Source organism: Camelina sativa, chromosome 1 (genome assembly GCF_000633955.1).
Source record: "Camelina sativa cultivar DH55 chromosome 1, Cs, whole genome shotgun sequence".
NCBI lineage: Eukaryota > Viridiplantae > Streptophyta > Magnoliopsida > Brassicales > Brassicaceae > Camelina > Camelina sativa.
The window spans coordinates 625,558-643,272 of NC_025685.1; the positions used below are offsets into that span (position 1 = coordinate 625,558).

General features: G+C 37.4%; 6 protein-coding genes across 12 annotated transcripts in view; 5 read left to right on the forward strand and 1 right to left on the reverse strand.

Moving 5' to 3' along the window:
- Positions 574 to 2,993, forward strand: LOC104779626 (IAA-amino acid hydrolase ILR1). The gene is made up of 5 exons (XM_010504040.2): positions 574 to 1,041; positions 1,156 to 1,281; positions 1,797 to 2,111; positions 2,195 to 2,323; positions 2,398 to 2,993. The coding sequence occupies exons 1-5, from the start codon at positions 688 to 690 to the stop codon at positions 2,827 to 2,829; spliced, it is 1,356 nt and encodes a 451-aa protein (XP_010502342.1). The 5' UTR covers positions 574 to 687; the 3' UTR covers positions 2,830 to 2,993.
- LOC104779714 (probable inactive receptor kinase At3g02880) lies at positions 3,883 to 6,528 on the forward strand. Its single transcript, XM_010504129.2, has 3 exons — positions 3,883 to 5,371; positions 5,535 to 5,852; positions 5,954 to 6,528. The coding sequence occupies exons 1-3, from the start codon at positions 4,078 to 4,080 to the stop codon at positions 6,229 to 6,231; spliced, it is 1,890 nt and encodes a 629-aa protein (XP_010502431.1). The 5' UTR covers positions 3,883 to 4,077; the 3' UTR covers positions 6,232 to 6,528.
- LOC104779801 (gibberellin-regulated protein 5) lies at positions 7,034 to 8,084 on the reverse strand. Its single transcript, XM_010504220.2, has 3 exons — positions 7,953 to 8,084; positions 7,786 to 7,819; positions 7,034 to 7,471 (listed from the first exon to the last, which is right to left on the reverse strand). Exons 1-3 carry the CDS (start codon positions 8,028 to 8,030, stop codon positions 7,290 to 7,292), a joined length of 294 nt encoding a protein of 97 aa, XP_010502522.1. The 5' UTR covers positions 8,031 to 8,084; the 3' UTR covers positions 7,034 to 7,289.
- On the forward strand, positions 9,186 to 14,777 carry LOC104779880 (dentin sialophosphoprotein-like). 7 transcript variants are annotated; one of them, XM_010504485.2, is made up of 13 exons: positions 9,474 to 9,540; positions 9,722 to 9,774; positions 10,142 to 10,403; positions 10,509 to 10,717; positions 10,875 to 10,960; positions 11,141 to 11,235; positions 11,335 to 11,628; positions 11,743 to 12,150; positions 12,261 to 12,837; positions 12,920 to 13,150; positions 13,266 to 13,390; positions 13,678 to 13,878; positions 13,979 to 14,777. In XM_010504485.2, exons 1-13 carry the CDS (start codon positions 9,483 to 9,485, stop codon positions 14,323 to 14,325), a joined length of 2,946 nt encoding a protein of 981 aa, XP_010502787.1. In that variant the 5' UTR covers positions 9,474 to 9,482; the 3' UTR covers positions 14,326 to 14,777. The 7 variants fall into 7 exon arrangements, 4 of the variants coding, with proteins under 4 accessions (XP_010502842.1, XP_010502985.1, XP_010502787.1 ...); XM_010504540.1 differs by lacking the exon at positions 9,474 to 9,540 and adding an exon at positions 9,186 to 9,440 and having other exon boundaries at positions 10,142 to 10,717; XR_766652.2 differs by lacking the exon at positions 13,979 to 14,777 and adding an exon at positions 13,532 to 13,616 and having other exon boundaries at positions 9,472 to 9,540; positions 10,142 to 10,717; positions 13,756 to 13,838.
- Positions 14,973 to 16,805, forward strand: LOC104780281. The gene is made up of 5 exons (XM_010504813.1): positions 14,973 to 15,072; positions 15,579 to 15,705; positions 15,809 to 15,905; positions 16,277 to 16,357; positions 16,452 to 16,805. Exons 1-5 carry the CDS (start codon positions 15,036 to 15,038, stop codon positions 16,608 to 16,610), a joined length of 501 nt encoding a protein of 166 aa, XP_010503115.1. The 5' UTR covers positions 14,973 to 15,035; the 3' UTR covers positions 16,611 to 16,805.
- LOC104780372 (dnAJ-like protein slr0093) overlaps positions 16,974 to 17,715 on the forward strand; it is a 1,979-nt gene continuing 1,237 nt past the window's right edge. The window contains exons 1-3 of the mRNA XM_010504901.2: positions 16,974 to 17,108; positions 17,210 to 17,303; positions 17,572 to 17,649. Coding sequence (XP_010503203.1) covers positions 17,280 to 17,303; positions 17,572 to 17,649 — 102 coding nt within the window. The 5' untranslated portion in view covers positions 16,974 to 17,108; positions 17,210 to 17,279. The remainder of the gene's footprint in view (positions 17,109 to 17,209; positions 17,304 to 17,571; positions 17,650 to 17,715) is intronic.

Sequence of the window (17,715 nt, forward strand, 5' to 3'; positions counted from 1 at the left end):
AAAAAAAAAAAAAAAAAAAAAAAAAAAAGTTACGGTTTTCTTTTTTGGGCATAAACCGAATATTCTAGGCATCTCTAATCTTCGAATATACAAATTACCCAATTAGGATCCAATATTATTACCCCAATTATCAAACTATCAAAGCTTTGAGAGATTCGTTTTCCAAAAAGCTAACTTAACCAATTTAAAGGATTAGATTCGACCTCAATTTTGACATCCAAACCAAGACTATTTTACGGGTTCGGGGTGAATCCGAGTCGTCGTATTTAGGCTTGATACAATTATTGGGCTAATTCTGAATTGTTATGGGCCGGACTCAGCATGCAATGTTTTTTTTTTTAGTCCAAAAGAGTCAAAATTATCATTAACATAAATGGTAAAATCGTGTATCAAAAAGAAATCAATCATTTTTACGAATTTATTCCTTTCATACCGTTGGTATTCATTCATTCATTGTATCCAAAATTTCAAATTACGTATTCAAAAGCAAAAGCTTTTCCCTTTTATTATAGTCTTTTCATTTTTTTTGTCATGTCACATTAACAATGCTATAAACATAGATAACATGATCTGATCTGAGGCCTATAGTTTAATAAAAACGATTAATTAAACAGTTTCCAACACGTGGTGTAAAATTTACGTATATACACATATACAGTCTCCGTCGTCTTTTAGAAAGAAATCAGAATGAGTATCTTCTTTGTCTACTCCGTCGTCACCTTCTTCTGTCTCCTTCTTTTGTCTCCAGCTCGGAGCTATGATTACGGGTCGGGTCTCGAGTCACTTGCTCGCGGGATGCTCGAATCAGCCAAGGACCCTGAGTTCTTCGAGTGGATGAGAGGGATCAGGAGGAGGATTCACGAGCACCCAGAGACTGGGTTTCAGGAGTTCAAAACGAGTCAACTCGTTCGAGACGAGCTTGATTCACTCGGAGTGGAGTATAAGTGGCCTGTTGCGAAGACTGGCGTCGTGGCTTGGATCGGATCCGATTCCAAACCCGTTTTCGGACTTAGAGCAGACATGGACGCACTTCCGTTACAGGTTTTTTTTTTTTTTTTAAAAACTAAAATCAAAAATCCGATTTTTACTCGATTTTTAGGTTACTTTGGCTAATGAATTTGAAAGAATTGATGACTGTGATTGGGCAAACAAAAGGAATTAGTGGAATGGGAATCGAAGAGTAAAGTAGATGGAAAGATGCATGCTTGTGGTCATGATACTCACGTTGCTATGCTTCTTGGAGCTGCTAAGCTTCTTCACTCCAGTAAACATCTCATCAAGGTCTCTCTCTCCTTATATATATGTATATACACAATAGAACATGGGCTTGATTAAGTCAAATGTGGATTGGTGTTTCCTCAGGTTCTAATCTACAGTTATTTGTGTTTACTGTATGCCTATGATTGATTTTATTGTAATTCCCTGCAATGAGAATGTCAACTTTCTAAATGGGCCAGATTCTGATTTTTTAAAAATTTTTGGGGTTTTGAGTGAATCAATAGTGTGATATGGTTTATTGATTTGGTACAAATGACATTATTTTGAATGAAACAATAGTACTGTCTTTACTTGGATCATACTCTGACTTTGGTGAATTTTTGGGCTTTTAAATGAAACAGTAGTGTGTGTACATACATACACACAATAGTAACATGTTTAATTGATTATAGTGTGTTTGCCCCCAAGCTATCAAAATGTGAAATTTCTATAAGGTCAGATTCTTATTTAGTGAATCTTTGGGGGGCATTTGAATTAAACACAATTTCTTGTTGTTGAATTTTTTTAATTTGCAAAAGGGGACTGTGAAACTTGTGTTTCAACCAGGAGAGGAAGGTTATGGAGGTGCATATGAAATGCTAAAAGATGAGATTCTAGACGACTTAGATGGGATTCTCAGCGTTCATGTCTTTCCATCTATCCCATCCGGTGGCATTGGCTCTAGGCCTGGGACCGTTCTTGCAGGTGCGGGATTGTTTACAGTCACAGTTCACGGTCAAGGTAGCCACGCGGCTACACCACATTTCTCTAAAGACCCGGTTCTTGCAGCTTCTTCCGCTGTTGTTGCCTTGCAACAGATTGTTTCACGGGAAATGGATCCACTCGAAGCTGGTGTAAGTTTGTTTTCCACTTTTAAAGCATTGTCTTTTATGAATCAGAGTCTTGATTGAATGAGTGGAAATGAATGTTTTACCAGGTCGTTACTGTTGGATACATTGAAGGGGGTCATGCTAAAAACGTAATACCGGAGAGTGCTAAATTTGGAGGTACTTTCAGAAGCTTAAGCAACGATGGGCTTCTATATATTCAAAGACGAATCAAAGAGGTATAAAGAGATCAATTTACACATTTTTCCCTACAACCTTGTTCTATTATTCTTGATGATATATGATGATGCAGATTTCAGAGGCACAAGCATCAGTATACCGATGCAAAGCAGAAGTAAACTTCGAAGAAAAAAAGCCGTCACTTCACCCGGTAATGATGAACGACCAAAGCATATACGAGCATGGTAAAAAAGTAGCGGAAGCCATGATTGGAAAAAGTAACTTCCATGATTTTCCGGTGACAATGGGAGCAGAGGATTTCAGCTTCTTCACTCAAAAGACTAAGGCTGCGATTTTCGTGCTTGGGATAAAGAATGAGACGCTAGGCGCTGGTAAGCCTCTTCATTCGCCTCACTTCTTTATTGATGAAGAAGCTCTTCCTGTTGGGGCTGCTCTTCACGCAGCCATGGCCGTTTCTTATTTGGATAAACATGGTCATGTCCATGACGATGAGGTTAAGAGTGAATCCATTATAGAATGTGTTCAGCATTTGGGTCATTCGTAGACTTGTAATAATCATCCAAGTTGTATTGAAAACTTGGAAATTAGGTGAGGTTAGGTTTCGGGGTTGGGAAGAATGTTTGTTATATAGTCTACACTTGAATAATGAAATTAGTTCGCGGTTTGACCAGCGGGATAACCCCAATAGACTGATATTGTTTACGTGTTCACCCATTTTACAACAAAATACATATAAAAAGTCACGAGAAAGCACCCACTTTCATTTAAAATAAAATTTGACACTACGCGAATAAGGGAAAAAACAAAGCAATTTGAAATTGAATAGTATCTACTTTGTAACAATAGTGATACAATATCAATATCATTACTTCATTCTTGTGTCACAACTTATATTTGTTAATATGCATGTTGCTAAAAAAAAAAAAAGCATATGAAGGGAACCAAATATAGAAGTGAATCGACTGGGAAAACCCAAAAGAATGAAGTATTGAAATCTTCAAAATCTCAAGCATATATTATAATTTATATAGACCACAACAAAGTTTTTTCTGTTGACCATTTCAATTTCATATCACATTGATACAGCCTACATAAAAAATGTCAATGGAACGTACTTATTCTCCGGCTATAGTACAAACATATATATTTGTTTAAGAAGAGTAGACAGGAAATTGCAGAAACTTTTAAAACATTTCTTAAATCAAAATACAGAACGGCGTCTGAGACACTTGTTCGTCAACGGTAGCTCAGACCAGGCCTGTTCTTGATCACATTTTCAACCTCATAAAAAAAAAACATAAAGAAACAAAAACGATAACATGGTCGTTTAAACGTCTACAAATAAAACATTACTACTGCATTTGATGATGAAATTAATAACAGTAATTAACATTTAGGTAACGCAATAACCAGTTTGACTCTGATAAATCGTTACAACTATACCCCTTATTGGTTAATTTTATATTTTCTGTAAATTAGCTGTCACATTTAATACATAAGATTCTCTTTATTTTACTTTTATTTTTTTTTTTGTCGAAAAGGAAAAATTCCAATTAGTAACTTTTCTTTTTCCCTTTGATCTGCTGATATTATGATTTTTTTTTCTCTCTCTATCTCATAGAGAGAGAGACAGAAACTCATGTAAAAACAAGTCTCTCTGTTCAAACACTCGTTTACGCGTTGCCGAATTAAGTTTCCTCAAAACCCCATATCCAAAAGTCCATATATTTATTGAATTTTGAAACGAAGGAGACGAAGAATCGCAGTTTCGAGGAGGAAGAAGAAGGAGAAGATGGTAAAGTACAAGCCGAAGCTAAGTCTCTGTGTTGTCTTCTTGTTCGTCTTCTATCTCGCTGCGGTGACTTCAGATCTAGAGTCTGACCGGAGAGCTTTAGTCGTTCTTCGTAACAGTGTTCGTGGCCGTACTTTGTTATGGAACATGAGTGCTCCTTCTCCTTGTGATTGGCACGGAGTCCACTGTGATGCGGGTCGGGTCACTGCCCTCCGATTACCCGGAGCTGGTTTATTCGGTTCTTTACCAATCGGTGGGATTGGTAATTTGACGGAGCTTCAAACCCTTTCTCTCCGATTCAATTCTGCCCTCTCCGGTCCAATCCCTTCGGATTTCTCAAACCTTGTTCTTCTCCGTTACTTGTATCTCCAAGGTAATGCCTTTTCCGGTGAGATTCCTTCGTTTCTCTTCACGCTCCCGAACGTGATCAGAATTAATCTTGGGGAGAACAAATTCTCGGGTCGGATCCCGGATAATGTTAATTCCGCGACCCGGTTGGTTACTCTGTATTTAGAGAGGAATCAGCTGACTGGTCCAATCCCTGAGATCACGCTTCCTCTTCAGCAATTCAATGTTTCTTCGAATCAATTGGATGGTTCGATTCCGAGTTCGTTGTCGAGCTGGCCTCCTACTGCCTTCGAAGGGAACACTCTCTGTGGGAAGCCCTTAAACCTATGTGGTGGTGACGCTGCTCCAGAACCAGGACCCAATCCGCCGCCGCCGGAGAAAAAAGATAGCGACAAGTTATCCACCGGAGCTATTGTCGGGATCGTAATCGGATGTGTTGTTGGTCTGTTGTTGCTTCTCCTGATTCTGTTCTGTCTCTGTAGAAAGAGAAAGAAGAAGGAAGAGAATGGTCAAGCCAGAAACGTTGAAGCTCCTGTAGCTGCTCCGGCCACCGCCGCTGCTATACCTAAGGAAAGGGCGGCTGTTGTCCCGCCGGCGAAGGCTACGTCGTCGGAGAGTGGTGTGGTGAGTAAAGATTTGATCTTTTTCGTGAAATCTTTTGGAGAATTCGATTTGGATGGGTTGTTGAAGGCTTCAGCTGAGGTTCTTGGGAAAGGAACAGTTGGGTCTTCGTATAAGGCAAGCTTTGATCATGGTTTAATTGTGGCTGTGAAACGGTTAAGAGACGTTGTGGTGCCTGAGAAAGAGTTCAGAGAGAGGTTGCAGGTTTTGGGATCAATGAGTCATCCCAATCTTGTGACTCTGATCGCTTACTACTTCAGCCGCGACGAAAAGCTTCTTGTCTTTGAGTACATGTCTAGAGGAAGCTTGTCTGCAATCTTGCACGGTAAAAACTCGTTTTCACCATCTAATGCATTTATTGATTTTTCGGATTCTTTGCTTAGTTAGTTGATGTTTTGTCTCTTGATACTAGTTTATGATCTTGATGGGGACTTGTTTAGTCATTATGGTTGAAGCTCGGTTTTGAGGGTGTTTTAATGGTTTTGCAGGGAACAAAGGAAACGGGAGGACTCCATTGAACTGGGAAACCAGAGTTGGTGTAGCCTTAGGAGCTGCAAGAGCGATTAAATTCCTACATTCGCGTGACGCCACAACTTCTCATGGAAACATTAAGTCCTCGAACGTACTCTTGTCTGAATCCTATGAAGCTAAGGTCTCTGATTACGGTCTAGCGCCTATCATTAGTTCTACATCTGCACCTAACCGTATCGATGGCTACCGTGCACCTGAAGTCACGGATGCTCGCAAAATCTCCCAAAAAGCTGATGTCTATAGCTTTGGCGTCTTAATCCTTGAATTACTCACAGGTAACAAAATAGTCAAACTCAATATTATCTTTTTAACTTTGTTTCTTTGCAATTGCTGCGGTGGTTTAAAGGTTTTAAGATGGAACATTATTACATTGCAGGTAAGTCTCCAACACATCAGCAATTGAATGAAGAAGGCGTTGATTTGCCGAGATGGGTCCAATCAGTTACCGATCAACAATCACCGTCTGAGGTGCTTGATCCGGAGCTCACAAGGTACCAACCTGAGGGCAATGAGAACATCATCCGTTTATTGAAGATAGGTATGAGCTGTACGGCTCAGTATCCAGATAGTCGTCCTTCGATGGCCGATGTCACCAGACTCATTGAGGAGGTTTCTCATTCATCTGGCTCCTCCCCAAATCCGATATCCGACTGATTTTTTTAGGGGGGGGGGTCTAAATTGATTGATTTGAAAATTGTTTGGGGGTTAAATTGCAAATTCTTGAATAGTGTCAAGCCCCTGTCACAGTCTTTTTCTTATTCTTGTTTTAGTTTGTACGTTAATTCTTCTTGAGCCTCAAATTGAGATGAGACCTTTTCAGTTTTTTTTTTTCTCCTTTCTATTTTTCTTAATTTCATAAGTTCCAAAAAATGTCTATAGAACTATTGCTTCTGCTACTTTTTTGTATAAATATACAATCGATTGCGTGTGAATATTATTGGGTTTTTTTTTCTTCGTTTCACATCTTATCTGGTCAACGATTCAGCCGAGAAAAAGTCAATGATTTTTTAATTTATATTGTCATCGCCGTCCAATTATTTGAGCTAAGAAACAAAGTCAACGACAAAAATGGTCATAAATATCAGCTCACGATTGGACAGACGAGTAATACTCGTTTTATAATGTGAAAGTTGGTAACCACTAACCAGCAAATAAATTACTATGCTCGCATTCTCCATCATAAACTGATGTTTCTAAAATCTTGGAAGAAAACAATAAGATAGAGACATCATAGAACATGGCTTCCACACAAACAACCGATATTATTTGGTCAATTATCACAAGATTCATGACTGGTAAATATTATACTACTTTTAGAAAATAATCGTATTTATGACTGGGATGTCATTATTTTGATAATAATTACAAGCTTGATGGGCCCTTTTGCTAAAGGGTTTTATTTGGGCTATATGTTTCTAGGCTCAATAAATAATGAAGCCCATTTGATAATTACGTCTTTAGATAATCTTTAGTCTTCTTTACTAATGTTTGATCATACATGGGGCTGACTTGCGCTTGTAAACGCAACAACAGCAACAAAAAAGAGCAAAAGATATAACAAGATAAAGACTATAAAGACAAATAGAATTCCTACCACTTTTTTTTTTTTTTTTTTTGGTTTTAAATTCCTACCAAGTTGTAGAAAACAGGTTTAAACAACATAATTAATTGATACGAAACTAGATATGATCAAGTATATATAAGAAGCAGTTTCAAGGACATTTTGGACGGCCTTCTTTAGTCTTCCAATTGTTGTAACATGGGCAACTTTGTTTGTTGCCGTAAGTGCCTGCAGGAACACAAAGACATTTTGTGCAGCACTTGAGGCAAAAGAACATGCATGGCTTCTTGTGTGATGTTGCCGAACAACGGTAGCTACACTTGGAGTTGCATTCTACGTTTGAAGTTTCCATCCAAAAACATATCACAAAATAAAAATAAAAATCATTGAGATCTTTATGCTCGTGCATATAATTCGTCATATGTTGTTAATACTAAAAAATGACAATCAAATTAAACAAAAAATATCATAATCTTAGCACATAAAAAATCATGGTCTCAACATTAATTAGCATAAGTTTATATACTATATGTATACATAGTTATGTGCTGCTAGCTTAATCACAATAATCATACCTCCGATTCTTTTTTTTTGTTTAAGGAATAACGTAAATATGATATAAAACTACATAAGTTTTGTGTTGGTACCTTGTGGGCGGAGTTTGCCACCACCACGAGCAGCCTGTAAAAAGAAAAACTTTTGATCTCAGAAGACTAATAAGGAATCCAAGTATATTAATAATCATCAAAATTTTCATAGCTTTTTATTACACACAAAATATTACAATAAAATAGAATTTGTTGTGGTGGTTTACCTGGACGAGATTGGAGACAGACAGTAAAAAGAGAAGAGTCAAGAAAAATAGAGCATTTCTTCTGACACGAGTCGCCATTTTCTTTTAAGCAAGAAAAAGTTCTTAATCTCGAATGAAATAAATGGTTAAGAAACAATAAAAAGGGGTTAAGATATTTATAGAGAAAATAAGGAATGGGGAATTTGGTTATTTCCTAATCAAGAAAATCGGTATCGAATGCCGAAGTTCATGCCGTGATTATGGGGAAGTAGGTCATTATAGTAGTTTCTACTGCCTCCCCTACTTGTCATTTTTGTCCCTTGGAAAATGTCAAAGACTCAAAATCAGTAAACAGTGTAATTTACTTAGCAGTAGTTAATTACCCCGACGTATAGAAGAAGCAAAAGTCTATAAATCTTGCCTTGGAAAATCAATAAAACAAAAGTTTCGAAACCCTCAGTTTATGAATGAATGTGTTATTAAACGGACTAACGGAGTATTTATAATAATTTTGTGAAATGTTTTACTCACGCCAATATCTAAAACCGAAAGAGAAAAATGAACGAGTTTAGTAAAGTTAATGGTACGCAAATTTGGTGAACTGCAAGTAAAAAAGGAGTAAAGGAGGATTATAACAGTGTAATAGAAAGCGAAAAATGCGGCGAATATAAATATTTGATTTTTCAGCATGTGATCTTTGTGGGCCATTTCATTGATTTTGTCTTTGTCATATTATTTTTATTGTTTTTAAAAAAATATAAAGATTTTTTTCATAAAAGGCCCAAACAATGGGCTGGAATCCTATGAACTAAATATCCAATTATTTGGGCTAAAAACGGTCCACTTAGGATGATGAAATATATGGCAGTTTTGTAATTTTCCTTAATCGTTTGGTCTAACGTTTGAACGTTAACACTTGAACACATGGGGCTTAAACGTTTTCCCAACTTAAAAAGATAAATCAAATGAAATTACCAAATTAGCAATTTCATAACATGTAATTACAAATTTTGGCGTAATTTCAACTACTTATATATTTGTGTCTGTCAGTATGCAGAAATCTGAAATTTCCAGACTAAATATTAAATGCCTTCCATGGCGATAAGAATACTAATCACTGTAATTTTTTTTGTTAAACACGTTATTTTAGTAATCTATTAAAAAACTTGCGTGTTTATAATAGACTAAATTAGTTAGTTATTAATTAATAAGGAATATAAATAAAATATTTAGCGTGTGTGTATGTATTGTCCGTACGTATCTACGTGGTGTAGGTAGAGAGAGACTAGAGAGAGAGAGAGCGAGAGAGAGATCCTTGGGGCTTTGGTGGTGGCTATTTAATAGCAGCTCTCTCTCTCATTCCATTATCTAGAAAAAAGCGAGAGATTCCAGAGAATCGAACTTAGGGCCACGCCAGAGCGAGAGAGAAATTAGGAATCGAATCTGGAGATTTTTAGAGGAACTTTACTTTGGGTTTTGTGTATTCGTAGTGCGATAATCAAGGGAATGGTAAGTTAGGGTTTTCTTTGTTCTCGATTGGTGAATAGTGAAATGCTAATGTCGAGGATGATGATGATGATAATGATTTTGATTTTGAGACCTCTACAATGTAAACAAAATCCGCTTTGATTTTTTTTTATAGGAATTGTGCTTAATTTGCATGTTGGTCCGTCGACGCAAGTGCTGTTAGTTGTTAAACAGCATGATTGCATCAATCATCTGGGTTTATGTGCTTTTCTTTTTCTTTACTTTGCTGTTCTTAATTTATGCTTCTTTTTCTTTGTTCACAGTTGGATTAGAAATCAATTTGCGAGAGTCGTGCTCATCAAATTTGTTGTTAATGGTAAGAACAGAGGATAATTTGTAATTTGTTGGCAAAAAAAAAAAAAAAAAAGAGGATAACTGATTGCATTAATTGCGCTTCCTTTGAATGTAGATCATAGCATGAATGTCCAGTTGTAGTCTCACAGTTCGTTCTTTTTTTTTTTTTATAAATGCAATGCGTCCAGCATTAATATGGAAGTCTTCCTTTTACTGTTTTTTAATTTAATCTTTTTTGAAGAAAATTATATTTCAGTAAATTTTTCCTATTATGCTCATTTAATTCACTGATTTTGTGAAAAAAAAAAGAGTTCTTCATTTTTTTTTTTTAACTTTTTCGTGTCAATCTTCTTTTCGTTGATAACATTCTCTCTTTGTTATGCCCGAAGGCTGATAGAAGACTTGGTTATCGCTCCATGGGTCGCAGAGGTCGTCCTAAAATGCAGTCTGGAACTTGTAATGTCTGCTCTGCTCCTTGTTCATCTTGCATGCACCGTAATGCGGGCTTTACCGGTTCAAAGTCGGATGAGTCATCAGATGAAAACTCCCATGGTGTACTGGTGAGCGAGTGTTCTTTCAACGGGGATGATCGTTTCCGTTCTTCTGGGGTTAATTCCAATCATGATACTTCTTCATCTGAGAATGCTGAGAGTAAGGAATTTATAACATCTTCTGATATATCCCATGGCCCACTTTTTGATGGGTCTCGCAAAGTTCAAGATTCCATGAAGTTAGATAAGGCCAAAAACATTCTAGGGCAGGGAAAAGTCGTCAAGGAAACTACAGGAGCAAAGACTAACAAAGACAACCAGAACAATTCTTTCATTGAGAGTTCTACGCATTCAGGACCAATGGTTGGGAAGTCAGGAGAAAATGTTCCCTCCAATAAGGCAGACGAATCAAACACATCAGCCATGTCTGAGAGTGAGAGTGAGGGTGCTGATTCTGAAATGCTGGAACTTGATGTAAGCATTGCTGTTTTGTCTCATATTAGGAGGAATTAGAGAACACATCTATTTTGTTGGCTGAATCTGTGCCTCTGTTTCTGTTTGTTTCAATGTTTACTTTTATCTCCTACTGACAAAATTCTGAAGTGAAATTGTTCTCTATTATGTTGAGCAGGTAAAAGTATGTGATATTTGCGGAGATGCGGGTCGTGAGGATTTGCTTGCTATCTGCAGCAGATGCAGTGATGGTGCAGAACACACGTAAGCCTGCTTCTGTTCTATGGGAAAGATAAAACATCAAGTATTTTTGGACCAATTTGCCATTCAGGATTTATCCTTAACCTTAATATTAGTGAAGTCTAAGTGAATTGGATTATCCTGTTATTAATTACTGAGCACCATTTCTGTGCTAACTGTATAGTTGTGTTTTCTTTTGCTCAGCTATTGCATGCGAGTAATGCTTAAAAAAGTTCCTAAGGGTGATTGGCTTTGTGAAGAATGCAAGTTTGCTGAGGAAGCAAAAAAGAAGAAGCTAGGTAAAGCTGAATTATTACTATCCATGATATTAGTGCAAAACATCAGGAACTTGGTTGTGAACTTGGTTTTGTCTAACGAATCTTAGTTTAAACGTGCAGAAACCAAGGGAAAAAGTGAAAGTGCAGTAAATTTGAGTACACAAAGCTCCAGCAAAAGGCACATAGACAAATTTGAGGCAGCTCCAGATTCTAAAAGATTGGCGGTTGAGGCTCCAACAGGGGCACCCAAGAGATCTGTTCTTCCCAGATCGTCCACTTTATCCCGAGAAACGTCATTTAAGGGCTTAGAGAAGCCAACGAGAAAGCTAGCTCATCACTCATCTTTCAACAGCCACTCCAGTGATGACTTAGAAAGCACACGATCTCCTGACTCGCAGCTACGGTCCCCTAAAGGTAGGGTATATGCTACGATTTTTCTCAAGGGTGTTCTTCCTTGTCTAGTTTGCTGTACTTCTGGTTCATATATGATAAGGTTTTATAAAATTACCTTGATTTCTATATGTATAGGTTCATTTTTGAAGTCCAATTCGTTTAATTCTTCGAGCTCTAGACCAAAAGTGAGACCAGTTGATGATGTTATGCTTCCCCGACAGAAGACTGGGAAAGACAATTGTTCCCTTGATGTTTCTAGAAATGTAGGCAAATCAATGTCAAATAGATGTATAGACGTAGGGAGCTCTAGTTGTTACGACTCAAAAGTTAATGGTACAAAGCCACTGAAAGATCGGAGCATAGAAGCTAACCCTTCAGCATCCACAATCGATCAGAAACTAATTTCACGTGGCCGTTCGTCCAGTTCATATGCAAAAAGTCCCCGTGATTTGAAGGATTTGGAGTCTGATGGTCAACAAGGTAGATTGACAAAGCAAGCCAGACATCTAAGTCGAAATCGTCTAGAAGATATAGTTGCTTCTGGTACGATTTCCACTGTTATCGATTATAATGTTTTTCACTCCATTAGTAAACAGTGATTGCGTTAAAGATATCATGATTGACTCCTTGGGATTTATTTCTCACCTATGCAGTGGGAGATTCATCTACGAATGAAAAGTGCAGTTCAAGTGAAGCGAAATATAAAAATGAACTGGCAAATGTAGATGGTTTTCCCCGGCCTAGGGAAGTCAGAGAGGCGGGGGAGAAAAGCAAAGATGCTGTTGGTAATCACCAAACGCTAAATATTAGGGAGGATAATAATAAGGGCAATAGGTTGCGAGCAGCGGTTGATGCTGCTCTGCGTAAAAAACCCAGCTTTAGCAAAGGCAGAGGGTTGGAGCAATCTGATTTGCCTTCAGTGTCTAATGTGGATTCTGGTTGTGATAAGGCTTTAAGAAATATGTCCTCAAAGGTGCCGGTCATAAGAGATTGGCCTGTGGGATTCAAAGGATTGCCAGGAGGGCATCCAAATTTACGGACAGACAAGCAGACAATTGCAGTAAATGGAACGCAGTCACTCGCTGGTGCTGATGCAATGGCTGCTTCCCAATCTGTTGTGCCCGAAGTTCATGTTCCTTCTATAAAACCTGTCATGAGAGATTTGCCTGTGGCTGCCCCAGCTGTTCTGTCGACAACCTCAGCCATCCCAGAGCCTGAGTACATTTGGCAGTACGGTTTTCGTTCCCTTTTCTTGAAGATCTCTTTTCTGGTTTAATTGCTTGCAGATAAACCTTCTACTTCTTTTGAACAGAGGAGACTTGGAGGTCCAGAAAAGCAGAAATTTATCAACAATGCATAACGGAATGCAAGCATACCTTTCAACCTTAGCATCACCTAAGGTTGTTGAAGTGGTGAACCAATTTCCTGTAAAACTTACCTTGAATGAAGTACCCAGGCTCAGTGCATGGCCTGCACAATTTCAAGATATAGGTGCTAAGGAACAGCATGTGGCTCTTTTCTTCTTTGCCAAGGACATTAAGAGGTAAGTACAATGTACTTGTATTTTGTTTCATGTGGTTATTCTGTTTTTGGTAGCTTCAATGTTTTATTTCCTAATCTACTGACGGAAAATATCAATTGTTGCTTGTGACACACAGTTATGAGAAAAATTATAAGCCCTTGGTAGACAACATGATCCAGAAAGATTTGGCCCTAAAGGGAAACCTCGAGGGTGTTGAGCTTTTGATTTTTGCCTCCAACCATCTTCCTCGGGATTGCCAGCGTAAGAATGTTAACTAGAACTCTTTCACTTCGTGAACATATGTTTTGTTGCAAGTTCCACTGTTCTGAATAGGTTTAAACTTTTTTTTTTTTTTAAGTTTATGGAATCTCACTGTCTTTACAATGTTTGCTTACAAATTAGCAGCTATGGCTCTTCTGTCATAATGGAACACTGTCTACTAAGTATCACAAATGTTTTGCTGATGTGTTCAAGGTTCTGTTCAAATGTAAGGCCTGATTCAATCTGTCAAAGTATATTGCTTAGTCCTATATCTGATGCGGATGCAGGCTGGAACATGTTATATTTCCTTTGGGGTGTATTCCGAGGAAGAAAACAGAGTTGCTCTAATCCACTCAAGGGTAAAGTGTGCAGTGCCATTCAAAAGGAGAAGGCATTATCTGTATCATATGGAGATTGTGGAGCGGATGAAGAAACCGAGGAAGGAGAGATAGGTCTTAGCCCACAATTGAAGGATGAGAAGACGTCAGGTAATCAAATGGATTTGCTTTCGGCTGTAACAAGCTCTGATGTTTAGTCCCCCGGTCAGGACAAAAATCTTATGGGTGTTAACAAATTATTCACTGACAGGGCCTAGGACAGTGAATTCCTCCGATCTGAAGCAGAAAGTGGACTTGGATAATCTCAATAAAGAAAGGTTGTGTGACGGTCCATTGAATAAAAAGCTGAAGACAGTTACAGGAGTAGAAAGTGGATGTAGTATTTTCAGGAGGGATACATTTGGCAATGAATTTGCTTCAAGAAAATCTTGTGCTGGTCCCTGCGAGGAGGAGAAAAAGATCATCAAGAAGAATCCTGATGCAACGGAAAGGATTGTGTTCCCTTTAGAACTGAATGATGGAAAAGAAGATGATGATGAAATGACAGACAATATCCCAGAGCACTTGGCAGTGACAACAACAAATGGAGAGGAGTAAAGAAAACTACCCCGAGCAAGACCACGATGACAGGAGTTGTATTGCCTTCCATGGCTGGAACAACCTCCATTGAAGAACATAGAAATTAGCAGTAGTCAAAAGCCACAAGATAAGATGGTGAATCAAGAAGGTGATGCAGCATCTCTCTCGCTCTCCTTGTCCTTGTCATCCATAGAAAAGGAACGACAACAACAGCAGAATCAGAGATCAGTGTCTAGATGGGAACACAAGAAGAAGTAGAATGTGAATACTCCTCTGTGACTTAGCTGAAAAATCTTCATTAAGGAAACTTATCTTAGAAAATAACCAAGAAAGGTGTCTTTTATTTTAGTCCTTTGGTATCATGAAGAAGAAAGACCCAACTCACAGCTTTGTACATATAAAAGCGATGGGCAAAAAAACAGATGACAAGATGTTAGCGTTGGTTGACTTGACTGATCTGCTTAACCTGACTAGTACTGTATTTCTAATTTCTCTCGTAATTGGCAATCACAAATACTGAGGTTCTAAATCAAAAAATTTTGATCTTCTTTAGAAAATATGTAACTCATAAAGGATGTTTTGGTAAATAAGTAATAGTAAGGGGTCTAATAGGAAATAGATAACTCTTCTCGTTGGACGAACAAATGGCGTCCTAATATATATATATATATTTTTCGTGTGCGTCTCTTCTCAGTTCCTCTCAGATCTCTTCTTCGTTTTCATGTACAATGGCGTCCTTCGTAGCAGCTCCTATCTCTCTCTCAGGTAACCACTCGAATTTTCTTTTATCCAGTAATCAGTTCAGTCTGCCTCTTTTATCTAGATTATACTTCCTCTACTTTTTTTTTTTTTTTTTGATTTTGAACTCAAATATCTGATTTACCGACTTGCACTTGCTTAGAATTGCTCGTTGTTTCTTCGATTTCTCTGTGATGACTTCGAATTAATTGTAAAATTAGGGATTTAGAAGCAGATATGATGTTATAGTTTCTCGCAAGATCATGCTGTGTTGTTAAATAGTCTGATACTAGTTCAACGTATAGCAAAATCGACCTGAAGCAGATACGAAAAGCCACTGATACAACTTATGATCTGAAGCTGTGTGTTTTGATGGTTTCTCCATATCTTTAGATTACTAATATATATAAATAAATAAAAAGTGAGCTGTATAGTCACGAAGTCTTCTCATTTGCCATTTATTGTTTTGTAAGAGTTTGCTCATCAAACAAGACAGCTTCTTGATTCATGTTCTTCGAATTTTATGGTATCAGGTGACTCTCATGTCAAAGCACACCGTTTCTCGTCTACAAACCTCAATCCGTTTCGCAAGAGCTCTACATTGACTGTTAGAACAAAATCGAATCGCAGTCACAAACTCTCGGTTTCTGCAGGTTACCGGTATGTTTTCTCTTTAGACAAAACCATTTAAACCTCTATTGAGATATCGTTAGGTTACGATTGATTATTATATTTGATAGTTTACGGGGGTTAATGATTGCAGTGAAGGAAGCAGGGGCGGTGGAAGTAGTGATTTTGTTACGGGTTTTCTTCTAGGAAGTGCTGTGTTTGGTACTTTGGCCTATATCTTTGCTCCGCAGGTAAATTTTTATTTTATTTTCAGTGTTTCTATCACAGGAAATAAGACAGAGATTATATGATTCTTGGCTTTAGATCTTTGCTGATTTTGAGCTTTGTTCTCTCTGAAATCAAGAACTTGAGAACAACAGTCTAGTCTTGTGCTTCCGGTTATTTATTTCATTCTGACATAGATTATGTTGGCTTAAGGGAACTCCACTGCTAAGATTTCTGTGCTTTGTTCTTCCAACCAAGTGATCAAGTGATCCTGAGCTTTTGTTCTTGAAATGATAAAATGATTCTGATGAGCTTGGTTATTCCAAATGAAATCAAGAACATTAACAAAATATTCTCTTACTTCCATATGATGTCATGTTTTTTTTTTTTTTTTCAGATCCGAAGATCGTTGCTGAACGAAAATGAACATGGTTTCAAGAAACCAGAGCAGCCGATATACTACGATGAAGGCCTAGAGGTAAAAAAAAAGAAAAACTCGGTACTCATATAATAAGCGAATCTCAAATACTAAACTAATGGTGGGCATATTTTGTTTGGTTGGTTGATAACAGGAGAGAAGAGAGATATTGAATGAGAAAATCGGCCAATTGAATTCAGCCATAGACAATGTTTCATCGCGTCTGAGAGGAGGTGGAAGCGGTAGCAGCAAGAACAGTTCTTCGCAGTCTGTCACCGTTGAAACCGACGCAGAAGCAGAAGCTACTGCATGATTGAAAGCTCTGTTTTACCAATTGAAAACTGCCTTTTCATTGGTTATGAAATTATTTGGTTCTCTGGTTTTTTTTTTTGTTGAACCATTCCAGAGGACTTTTCTGTAGTTTTTTTAACCATCATGCAGTTAGAAAATCAAACTTTTATAATCAAGCTATAAATGGTGTAAGCGATTAGTAGTGTTTTAGTTTTAACTTGTATTTTTTTTTATCAAAATATATCACTTGTTGACAGAATCCAAATAAATTGCAGAAGTCAGCTGTAAACCGGTTCGGTCAAACATAGTAGTAAACCGGTTGGCTCTTGATGCTAGTAGAATCTCTCTATCTTCAACGTTACCGATCAAGTAAAGAGCCAAGTCTCTTCTTCTCGGCCAAAACTTCTTCCCTATTTTCNAAAAAAAAAAAAAAAAAAAGCTGAACAAAAAAAAAAATCAAAGCAAAACCACAGATTCGATTGATATTTTTCTGAAGTCGAAATTCGCATTTAATACAATGGTAAAGACAGTTTTTTTTTAGTAATTCCTCTACCATTAGTTTGATTGATTTTTTTTGAAGGAGGGAAAAAAAGAAAAATCTGCTTTTTTTTTTGTTATTAGGTCTTCAGTTTAAGCTCTTATTAGATGATGTGTGAAGAGATTCTTCTTCCTCTGTTCTTCTCTGCTTCAGATGGAAGATAACAATCCTCCCAAGGTAAAGACAACAAAAACAAAATCTGTCTTTTTAATTGAAAAATCACTGATGATTACTGGGTTTTGCTTCGCTATTGTTGTTTCTGTGATTCGATCTTGTTGTGATGCAAAAGTTGAGATTTTTCTTGGGCAATATTGGCAATTTTTTCATGTTATGGAATGTATCATTTATACTATTGTGTGATGTTGTTATTTGATTGTTAAAGGATTTGATTATGTCTCTGGTTCTTTTGAGTGATTCATTGATATGAATCTCACTTTTTTGGAAGGATTACTATAAGATCCTAGAAGTTGATTATGATGCAACTGAGGAGATGATCAAGCTGAACTATCGGAAGCTTGCATTGGTTGGTTTCAAGACTCTGGTTCTGTAGAAATTGTCTTAAAATTGATTTTTTTTTTTTTTTTTTTTT

Bases quoted from the DNA above. Each gene is read 5' to 3' on its own strand.
- LOC104779626 (XM_010504040.2), top strand. From the start codon at position 688: ATGAGTATCTTCTTTGTCTACTCCGTCGTCACCTTCTTCTGTCTCCTT. The intron at 1,282-1,796 runs GTCTCTCTCTCC...AATTTGCAAAAG, and splicing joins CCAGTAAACATCTCATCAAG to GGGACTGTGAAACTTGTGTT. The intron at 2,324-2,397 runs GTATAAAGAGAT...ATGATGATGCAG, and splicing joins TTCAAAGACGAATCAAAGAG to ATTTCAGAGGCACAAGCATC.
- LOC104779714 (XM_010504129.2), top strand. From the start codon at position 4,078: ATGGTAAAGTACAAGCCGAAGCTAAGTCTCTGTGTTGTCTTCTTGTTC. The intron at 5,372-5,534 runs GTAAAAACTCGT...ATGGTTTTGCAG, and splicing joins CTTGTCTGCAATCTTGCACG to GGAACAAAGGAAACGGGAGG. The intron at 5,853-5,953 runs GTAACAAAATAG...ATTACATTGCAG, and splicing joins AATCCTTGAATTACTCACAG to GTAAGTCTCCAACACATCAG.
- LOC104779801 (XM_010504220.2), bottom strand. From the start codon at position 8,030: ATGGCGACTCGTGTCAGAAGAAATGCTCTATTTTTCTTGACTCTTCTC. The intron at 7,820-7,952 runs GTAAACCACCAC...TTCTTTTTACAG, and splicing joins CTGTCTCCAATCTCGTCCAG to GCTGCTCGTGGTGGTGGCAA. The intron at 7,472-7,785 runs GTACCAACACAA...CTTCAAACGTAG, and splicing joins TGGCAAACTCCGCCCACAAG to AATGCAACTCCAAGTGTAGC.
- LOC104779880 (XM_010504335.2), top strand. From the start codon at position 9,483: ATGCTAATGTCGAGGATGATGATGATGATAATGATTTTGATTTTGAGA. The intron at 13,151-13,265 runs GTAAGTACAATG...TGTGACACACAG, and splicing joins TTTGCCAAGGACATTAAGAG to TTATGAGAAAAATTATAAGC. The intron at 13,391-13,677 runs GTAAGAATGTTA...ATGCGGATGCAG, and splicing joins TCTTCCTCGGGATTGCCAGC to GCTGGAACATGTTATATTTC.
- LOC104780281 (XM_010504813.1), top strand. From the start codon at position 15,036: ATGGCGTCCTTCGTAGCAGCTCCTATCTCTCTCTCAG. The intron at 15,706-15,808 runs GTATGTTTTCTC...TAATGATTGCAG, and splicing joins TCGGTTTCTGCAGGTTACCG to TGAAGGAAGCAGGGGCGGTG. The intron at 16,358-16,451 runs GTAAAAAAAAAG...GGTTGATAACAG, and splicing joins ACTACGATGAAGGCCTAGAG to GAGAGAAGAGAGATATTGAA.